Source organism: Trachymyrmex septentrionalis, unplaced genomic scaffold (assembly GCF_001594115.1).
Source record: "Trachymyrmex septentrionalis isolate Tsep2-gDNA-1 unplaced genomic scaffold, Tsep1.0 scaffold73, whole genome shotgun sequence".
NCBI classification, from domain to species: Eukaryota; Metazoa; Arthropoda; class Insecta; order Hymenoptera; family Formicidae; genus Trachymyrmex; species Trachymyrmex septentrionalis.
Window position 1 is genome coordinate 779,619 of NW_017305916.1, and position 10,151 is coordinate 789,769.

General features: G+C 34.2%; 2 protein-coding genes across 5 annotated transcripts in view; one reads left to right on the forward strand and one right to left on the reverse strand.

The window, feature by feature from the left end:
- The window catches only part of LOC108753930 (protein rhomboid-like), a 181,803-nt gene extending 179,344 nt beyond the window's left edge, over nucleotides 1-2,459 (forward strand). For all 4 annotated transcript variants that reach the window (XM_018495930.1, XM_018495928.1, XM_018495929.1 and 1 more), the window contains one exon: nucleotides 256-2,459. In XM_018495930.1, coding sequence (XP_018351432.1) covers nucleotides 256-576 — 321 coding nt within the window. In that variant the 3' untranslated portion in view covers nucleotides 577-2,459. The remainder of the gene's footprint in view (nucleotides 1-255) is intronic.
- Nucleotides 2,460-7,710: 5,251 nt separating this feature from the next.
- Nucleotides 7,711-10,151, reverse strand: part of LOC108753881 — a 9,321-nt gene continuing 6,880 nt past the window's right edge. Inside the window, exons 7-10 of the mRNA XM_018495820.1 lie at nucleotides 9,855-10,030; nucleotides 9,459-9,584; nucleotides 9,028-9,219; nucleotides 7,711-8,783 (exon numbers count right to left, since the gene is read on the reverse strand). Of these exons, the coding sequence (XP_018351322.1) occupies nucleotides 7,711-8,783; nucleotides 9,028-9,219; nucleotides 9,459-9,584; nucleotides 9,855-10,030 (1,567 nt within the window). The remainder of the gene's footprint in view (nucleotides 8,784-9,027; nucleotides 9,220-9,458; nucleotides 9,585-9,854; nucleotides 10,031-10,151) is intronic.

Below are 10,151 nucleotides of genomic sequence, written 5' to 3' on the forward strand. Positions count from 1 at the left end.
AGATTTTAAATCAACACCAAATTTTAAAATGTTAATTCTACACCATGTTGGTGTTTATATCAACACCAACACAGTGAGAATTATATAAACTCCGCATGATGTTAAATCCACACACATTATACTTTTTAGAGTGTAGATTGCTACGTGATTTAACATGTAATTGAGTCTCATTTTTATTTGTATCTTGATTCTTCATGGAGGAAAAAGCGATTGCGTAGCATCTCCGTGCATCGTTTTGTTTCTCGTTCGTTACAGTGTCACGGCGAGCTACGTTACGCCGGCTGGCGTCTCGGGGCCGTGTTGCTGCTGGCCGGTGCGGACGTCGCATCGCTGCCCATTCCGGCGTTACTTGGATGCGGCCGGGTCGGTTGGGCGGCACACGTCGCGGGCGCGCTAGCGGGTCCGCTTCTGGGTCTGGCCGTGTTCCCAAACCAGAGCAAGAAAGATGCCCGGGGCCGTAGATTTGTGCGATACGTGCGGCTACTATCGGCCGTGAGCGTGATGCTGCTGATCGTTGGTGCCATCCTCGGCAACGTCTACTTGATCGCCCTGCCACAGCTCAGGAAGCCGTCCTGACAGAGGATCGAGATGCTCGTCAAGCTCTGCAGACGGTCCTTCCTGATCGTGAAGATCCGGGAGGCCGCCGAGAGCGTGTTCGAGTAGGCCCATGCAAACTCACAGGATCCGTGCGATCGATCGCGTAACTGCCAATGGACATTCTCACTCCTCATCTCTCAGATCTCACGTGAAACTTGTACAATCCAATCTCATCATCTGTTAGATAAAAAGCATTGCGCCAAAACGATATGCAATCGTAACTTCAGGCAATTTGTGCGAAAATTTTCACATCTAACTCCAGAGGAAGATCATGTGATCGGTACACTGAGCCATTTGTGAAGGAACTTAGGCGAGCTTTAGGCTCAGTGAATTAGTAGGAAGAAACGCCAAAGATCGATCGAGGCTCATCGAACTTGCTGCCATTAGAATCTTTAGGATCTCGAGGATTTATTGCACGGAGCATACAATAGAACCTTAGAAGGAAGGTGACTCTTCGTCTAAAACTTTGATAAATTTGATATTACGAACATTGGTGAGAACGTCACGACTTTTTCTACGGACAGGTAAGACGTTTAAAATTGCCGACCACAACCCTGCCAATAGGCTAGGGTTGTACATGTAATATTTAATAACAAGATTCTTAATAATTTCTCGTTATATCAATCTCGGTATATGAGCGAACAAGATAAACTGAAAGTGTGAAATGTGTGTATAATAAAAATGAGAAAAATTTCTGCTATAACAATGTATGAGGCTGAAGCGAATTTACATTGACAGTGCATGTAAGTCTGTCCAGCAATGGCAAACGATTATTGTAGATTGTGAAAAGTAATTTATTTAAATAAACACAAGAGGCTATTGTTGATTCGCGTGGTAAAAACCGCGATTTCGAGTTAAAGCTATAAGTACATCACAACGTTGAGGACAATGGGATATACCTTCATTCTTTCTATTATTCATATTTAGCGTGTACGAGATGTGTAAGAAGATGTATAAAATAAAGCGATCATATTACTAACATAAACGTGTTATGATATAACGAAAATTTTATTAATGGCAAGATAAATGTATTGATCGTTAATAAAACAAAGTTTAACAACGTGCGACTGATCTCGAGCTGCGAAACTGTAAACTCTCCGTACAAACTAATTCGCTGTTGTAGAAGTAACATCGTAAATCCCAAATCATCTTTTGACGTTATCAATTAATTTTTGACGTTATCAATAAATAGAACAAGAAGGTAACGGAATTACATAAGAGTCCAAATTGAATTCCTTCGCGTTAAGCCAGAGTCCTGCCATGTTTTCCGATAAGTGTGCAAAAGAAGAGATCTTTTATAGCGTAATCATAGCGCAAAGATAATCGCGTTTCTATTTACAAAGCTGTAAGACTTGCGAGATATTTATAGTGTAGCGTAGCATCTTTAATCACGATGTGCAGTGTTTGTTAAGAGAGCTCGTGTGCGTACAGATTTGGAGGCGTTCATCAATTTTCGACCGTGTTGTTTCTCTCCGCTTCAATTTATCATAGCCAACAATCGACACTACCCATCGAACGGTAACATAAATTATCGTCATTACAGCTTGAATTAACAGCTCGGTTAAACTTAAGCTCGTCAAAATTCTCTGATAAACAATTAGACGGAGATAAAGCGTTTTGGATAACGATCGTGATTCGCTTTACGAAATTGGTATCTAACATGGAAAAAACGGCTTACCACGATCAAAGATCGTCCATCAATACATTGGTTATAAGTACTAGTGTGATAATCATAAGTTTGACATATCTTAATGGCTATGGCTATTAAGATATGTCCTTAGGATATCACAACCAAATGTATCGATGAACGAAAATTATCATTGTTTACGGTTATAGAGTTTTTTCCGTGAAGCAATCTAACCGCTGGCTTCTACTTAATTTGGATATATATCTTTCTATAGTCGCTTTTAAAATGTGTTAATATTACGAGGAGCTGTTAACCCTTTGTGGATCTATTTGAGATCATCTCCTTTTATTTCATAAATTGCTTGTTTGATTTTTAAGAAATTTTATCTATGAATTCATTTTTTTGATAACGCTTTATTCAAATCTGAGGTCAAAAATAAAAAATTTTTTAAATAATTCGATTATTGTAAATTCAATTTTAGATCATTTTTTATTGCCAAGTAACGTCAAGTTTCCAGTTTTGCTTTATTTGAAATTTATCAATATTGCGCAAATACTTGTATTGATTTCCAAATTAACTTCTAAACTTTAATTATAAGCCCTGTGACATTAAATCTTCATTAAAGATTACTTTCTAAATCTGAATCAGTGGATAATCATTGATATTAGTACCAAGTATGCCGCTGGTAATCAGTGAATTAAATGTGAGATTCTTAACCTAACTAATCTTTATTATGTGATCTATCCTTGTTTTAATGCTTAAATTCAATGAATATGGTATTGAAAGATTAAAATTAACATGCAAATATCAGTATTTTAGTTATTAATGCTCAAACATTCTTCCTTTTTTAATTGAACTTTACTGATTATCAAGTATGCTACTGGGTAATTAGTGACTATCCATTGATTCAGATTTAGAAAGTACCTTTCTGAAATTCGACATTTTCGGGCTGTATTTAAATTCAGCGATATTAGGGTATCTAAATTTAGGCTATTAGGATATTAAAATTCAGGAACTCCTAAAACCGAGTTTTATGATAATCAAATTATTGAAATTTGAATTTTAGGATCCTGAAGCTAGAATTGATTCAACACAATCCCAAAAATAATCCTTTCAAAATAACAAGATCTTCTTTTTTAAGTTTCTTTTTTGGGAAAGCTCCCATCTTTAAGAGATCTTCAAAGGGTTAAGAAAATTGCAGTGATGCGCGGTCAAAAAATATTAGTGCCGAAATAAATTATAATCGCGCGTAATATGTACACACAAGCATGTAACAATATAGAGCGTAATGTCATATGCGAGAAAAGTAATGTTTTCCCGGACAGTTAATCGTATACTCATATATCTACTTGTTTATCAATGTTACATGAGACGAACTGGCTGTGATTATGTTAGTGTTATCGTCGACATGATTACATATTACTATCTTGTAAATAATAAATTATTATCTAAATATAAATATATGATTACACACACACATACACACGTACTGTGATTTCGCCGCGAATATATAACGAAGCCCCATTATCTTCATTATACATATATCGAAACAATCGATTGCCTGCAATAAAATTTGAGCGAGTCTCTCGTATGACGTTTTACAAACTGTTGCAACCCGCTATCTCGAATTCCCCATCGAACTATCCTCCTCTCTATATTCGCATTTATTAACTGTTTCCATTCAATATCTGTCATTATTATTCCGTAGAATATCGAGGATATGATATTTTGAAGATTAGAGTTAATTAGGTTTGCAATTAACTCTTCGCATTAATTTCGATTGAATGAGCCATCTCTCTTTTATCGGATTTTATTTTCCCAAACAATTTCCGCGATGTGTACTGATTAAATTATTTTAATAACATGATCATTACTTAAATTTTGTATTTTACGTATTAAAATAATTTTTATGAATTTTTTTCGATATTAATATAAATAATGTTTTTATTAAAAAAAATTAGAAAAAATTGTCTTTTATTGGATAGATGATTAAAAGCGTGATGTAATTAAGCAGCTTTGTAACAATTAATTTTATTGGAAATATATAAGCATATTACATTTCGATATTTTGTGCAAAAGAAAGAGGAATGAGGAAAAGAAAATAAAGCGTAAAAAAGTAAAGGTAAAAAAATGTAGAAGTTTATTATAACGAATATATATAATACATATATATCACACATATATATAATAAATATATATCGTATACATATATGTACATATATTGTATATGATATATATGCTCTATGCGCGGCATTTTAAATGAAATCGAATTTTCAAGCTAATTTTCTTTTAAAAAGATTTCATTTAAAAATTTACTTTTTGAGAAGAAAGATTACGGTTATATTTACGGTTATAATAATATATGGACTTATTTATATATTATTATAACCGTAATCTTCCTCCTCAAAAAGCAAATTTTTATTTAATGAAAAAAACAAGTTTTATTGAATAGGATTATCTTCTTTTATCATGAAAGTTTTATTTATCAGCATATAATTCCAATTTCTTAATACTTCTTAATACTTCCGATGAATGTATAAGATTATTAAAGATGGTAAATGCTTAAAAAATATAACGTATAGAAATGAAAACACTCAGAAGTTTAATAATATAACGTTTTATAAATCACAACAAAGCATTCTTGTAACTTTGGATATAGTATCATTTATAGCAAAATTAATATGAATGCAAATACATACTTGTACCGTAATATATACTTATTATATTTACCCTTATGTAATAACGGCGCTAATTCAACAAATAATGCTGAAAAATAACGAATAATATTAATTGAATTGATGCGTCATAATTTGTAAAATTATTTGAGCGTCATTGATAATGTTTGTTGAGTGATTCCCGTCTGATTCATTAGATATAAATTTCAATCAGTGATACTATTGAGATCGTTATTATAACTTAAAAATTAACATAAAGTATACCTATTGTAATTCAATATGATATAACATTTATAAAAGATAGGCAAAATTGTGGAAAAAATCTCTGTAAGTCAGTTCTTCTAATTAATTTTTCCAATCAGAATTCAATGTTTGTGTCAGAAAAATATGAAATATTATTTAACATTTGAAGAGTTCCGACTTATGTAGATTATTTCTCCTTCAACATTTTAATTTTTTATAAATGTTTACAAATCATACATAATGGCTGGCTGTTACATACGCCAAATCTAATTCATTTACAAAGGGTGTATGTAATTTAGTAGGATAATTTAAATTTTGCAAGAACGTCTTTGTCGAATGATTATTTTTCCCTCTTTTTCTTTCCCTCCTTTCTTTACCGTCGTATTCCATCCTGATATCTTTTGCATTCGAAAAGATAAATTACGAAGATAAATCAAAACGCGGCACCTTCGTCTCCCTACCCCATCGGTATATAGATGGATAATTCCCATTAAAGAAGAAAGGCGGTCGTGGTGAGCGAATACCGCGCTAACTTCCGCCTTCATCCACTTATCCTTCGAGGCACGGAAGGACTATTCCTCACAATTACATTCTGATCGATCCCGTCGTGGACGTGGATTCTCCTAAGGCCGGCGTTTATGACCACCGCGCGACGTCGTGGAAATAATGCTCGACGATACAGAGAGAGAAAACGACAGACATGAAAGAAATTAGAAGGAGGAATCTGAAAATCCCGAGATATAAGACGGGAGACGACAATCACGAACTATAAGACGGATTATACGGGCGATATTTCTAATCGGAAGAAAGGTCAATTACGCGCGTGGATATTTGCAGAAAAAGCGGAAAGAACGTCAAACTGTCATTAATCTTCAATCAATAAAAAATCGCGGCTAATATTAGAGAAGAACGTATTTTCTTTCATACAATATGTAATCTTTTTTTTATGACAAAAAATAATAGAGATTAATCGGTGTCTCGAAATTTGAACAGTAAATATTCAATATGGGCGAGTGAGAATTAAAATCCCGCGCAGTAATTCACCCTTTATAATTTAACAAAGTAAATTTGTATTTATGTTCTTTTTACATCATTCAACAAAACGTTCGAACATTTCGGCTCAATTCAGGCCATCATTAGCAATATCCAAAATTCAAATATTATGTACGCAATATTCCGTACGAAATCCAATCCTAGTGTGCAGCAGATAGAGCCTCTTTCAATTTCCATATTTGAAGAGTGAACCGTCAAATAATTCTTATACTAAATGAATTCCGCTGCAACTATGACTGCATATAGTAAAAAATGCAAAAAGATATTACAATTGTTAAATGAAAGCTGTCGTTACAATGACTGATTGTAAATCCAACTAAGTACGAGTAGGTCTCTTTTTTCTCTTTTTTTTTTTCATTACCTTTCGAAAAACAACAGAAGAACCTAAAACTATTAAAAGTCTCTGAGCAATTTTTACTTTTTTTTTCTGAAACCATAGATATTAATTTGTTATTCCTCAGATGTCTTATCTTGTACAAGAAGCTAAGAGACGTTCATGAAGAAAATTAATGTGTGAGATATCCAAACAATTAAGGATCCGACACTTAAGTTTTGTCAGTTTATATAAATCCTCTTGTGATGCAACCACATCTGAAGCGAAAACTTCGAGACACCCCATAATGATGCGACTAACGCTATACAACTCGGCATAGATATTACATCCAGTTAGAGTAATCTGACCACGAACGTCGGTGTCTCGTTATCGAGGGTCATCGAGACTGAGTCTATCGGTTCTGCCTGGATAATTACATGGTCCAAGTTGTCCAAAGTTCTGACCGAAGATTCATCGCTCTGCCAACATGTCTTGACGGTACAACAACGACTTGGTAGTTTCAGAAATTCGTAGTTTTAGATCTAACTACATCGATAGCGAAATATGAAATTTTACGTTTATCGTAGAAAATCAAACATCCAAAATTATTAGAAAATGAAAGAGAAAGACAGAGAATATAGATAATAAAAAATTTGTACAATTTGATTTTCTATAGATTTGGACGGATTTCTATAAAAAAATTTTAAAATATAAAGATACAATAAATGCTAGTGATTTCTATTTTACATGATAACGCTGGATTGCGATTTAATTCGACAAAATTTACGATGATAAAAAATCTTCGACTTAAAAGTTTTTAAACTTTAAAATCTTATAAAAGTTCTATTATGAAGAACTATTTATTATGAAGTTCTATTTATTTAAGTTATTTAAATCTGAATATCGTTCTCTATTATAATGTAATATTATAATGTAATTTGGATGTAGATATTTCATTTTCTCTCTCGCATATAATTCCAATATTCTAAAAATATTTTAGAGTTTTTATTCTTGTAAATTTTATATATTCTAAAAGTAAATGAAAAATAAATTTAAAAGCAACGCTTGTATCATCAAATTGTGAGCAACTTTTTTATCTTTTCTTAAAAATATTTTGCACAACGTATATGCACTTTCAATTTTCTCAATTGAACAATTTCATTTAATCACGTTTAAACGTTTACTTTTGACGATGTATCGAATTAACATTTCAACTGTTCGCACCGGACACCAATTTCCGTGCACTTGCATTCCTCACAGGGACTTGAGAGCTCCGTTATAATTCTACCGACGCGATACATTCGACCATATATATTGCAACCCGCCAGCTTCAGCAAACTGCCCACGGACATTGGTATCTCGTTGTCGAGGACCTTCGAGGACGTCTCGACAGTTTCTGTTTCCTCGGTTAACCCTTCCGCACTCGTCGATGAAACGACAAGAGTCTCCTGATCCTCTCGTATACCGCTGACGGAGGAAACATTCAGCGTCTTTGTGGTTTCGGTCAGCTTGTTGCTGGAACTTGTATTTGAGGAAAATAGCAACTTAAGAACATTGTCCAAAGAAAAGATGGTGACGTCCTCGACGTTCTCAGTGGTCTTTCCATCTTCACTTGGGAAATTATCCGACTTGTTACGATTGTCGTATCTCGTAGTACGATTGTCCTCTTCGCTGGTGAAGTTTCTATCGAGATTCTTGATTTCGGATACGTTTCCCATCGCGAACTTCTGCTCCGTAGTATTGCTCCGATGGAAACCGTACTTCGAACCATCGGCCGTGCTATTTAACTTGGTCAACATTGTTCTGTCGTAATCGAAAATGTCTGTTTCGAGATTTTCGAAGGGTTTGTGATCTAGGACCTGATTCTTGAAATCGTACGTTAACGAAACAGTATCTGTCGAAGATGTGTCACGGTTCGCTCCGTACTTCATCTTCGCCAGAAAAGAGGAGTCGACAGTTTCCTCTCCGTAATCGAAGGGTGGTTGTATAAGCGGTACCTCCATGAAGTCAAAGTTTGGAGGGTGTTGTAATTGATTGCCCTCCAAACCTTGATTCGAAGTCTTCGAAGCTGTCATGGATGTCGTCGGTTTGGGCGTCGTGATGCCACGTTCAACCAAATATGGAATCATGTCTTCGATCAAAGAAGGTAAGTCGGGGGCTGGCTCGGTCTTGATGACGTCGCGAAACGGATCCGGGGACACCGTTGGCTGTCGTTGAAATGGTGCCGTGGCATCAGCGCGGTCAAGCACCACCGTTGGCGATTCGTCGGCTTCGACTGTAAGATAAGATTAAAATTAAAATATGCGTACGAGCCCCCCTATATGACATTTCTGATAAAAATCGTACTCTCTGAAACTTTTACAGTGAATTATCATTCTAAACAGTAAAACCTCACTTTTAAAGATTAAAAATTGATCACTCTTTTTCAAGACTGGCTCAATTTTCACTCTTTAAAATGAGATTTTACTCCAATGAATTTAGAGAATATATTTTTATATTTATACAACGACGTGATATACCACAAACGATTTTTCCGCAACACTTCTCCTCAGAATCGATTCTGCGACAGCCAATTTTCAATGGCGGACACTTTTGCGAAGAACAGACGATTTCTCCGTAATAACACATGCAGATTATGCAAAGAGCGGCACGTGGCAAGATTTCACCATGACGGTACTCCATATCTTCAAAATGGCACTTGTTCGCTAAATCTAGTTCAACAAAACAAGTTAATGATATATTGCAATTCGCTATTTATAATCATTTCCATCAATGATAGTTTAATTTTAATCTCATTTCAACTATCTCAAGTCTTTATCTTTTTCTAATTCTAAAAATTAAAAAAAAAACGAAGGGTAAGTTAAACCAAGATTAAAGTTAATTTACGTTGGTGGAAACGAACATTAATTTTTCCAGTTTTCATTAGCAATAATTAATCGAGAACATATACCATTATTTTTTTTATGTGGATTTGTAATTTGTGGAACTACAGTAACTCCAGTACCGATCTCAAGATTTAAGTCTGTGGAGCGGTAAGGAACATCGAAGTATGACGGCTCTCTAGGTATAAAACCACCTACAAAGATCTATTACTTATTATTTTTACATAAAAAATATTATTAGCGACAATATGTTATTATTAATTATATGATTATATCATTAATTATATGATTAAAGTAACGAAACAATTATGTAACATCTGATTATTGTTTAATTACTGAACACAAACTATATCAAAAATTGTTTTTTAAATATATATTTAGCTTACCTTTACGAGATGTTTTATTTGTACAACTTTACGTCTTTAAGTTATTCATTTGACTTCTTAGAAAGAATCATAAAATACCTTCGGTCTCTACGGGCGGGCTAAATCGATTCTCCTGGGTTGCAATATCATAAAAGCCGGAAGCATCGGTCGGTCGTAGCTTAGGAGGTACTACAACTGAACTAAGATATCCAGTTTTAGACGAGGGTACATCCTTGCCTTTCACCAACGCGTCTGCTGCTACAAAGGGTATTATCCTACAGCAACAAAATTTATTTTTTCCGTTAATATACATAACTATGAAACAATCGGAAATAGTTTTAATTAAATTTTAATATTATTGTATATATTGTATATATATATATATATATATATATA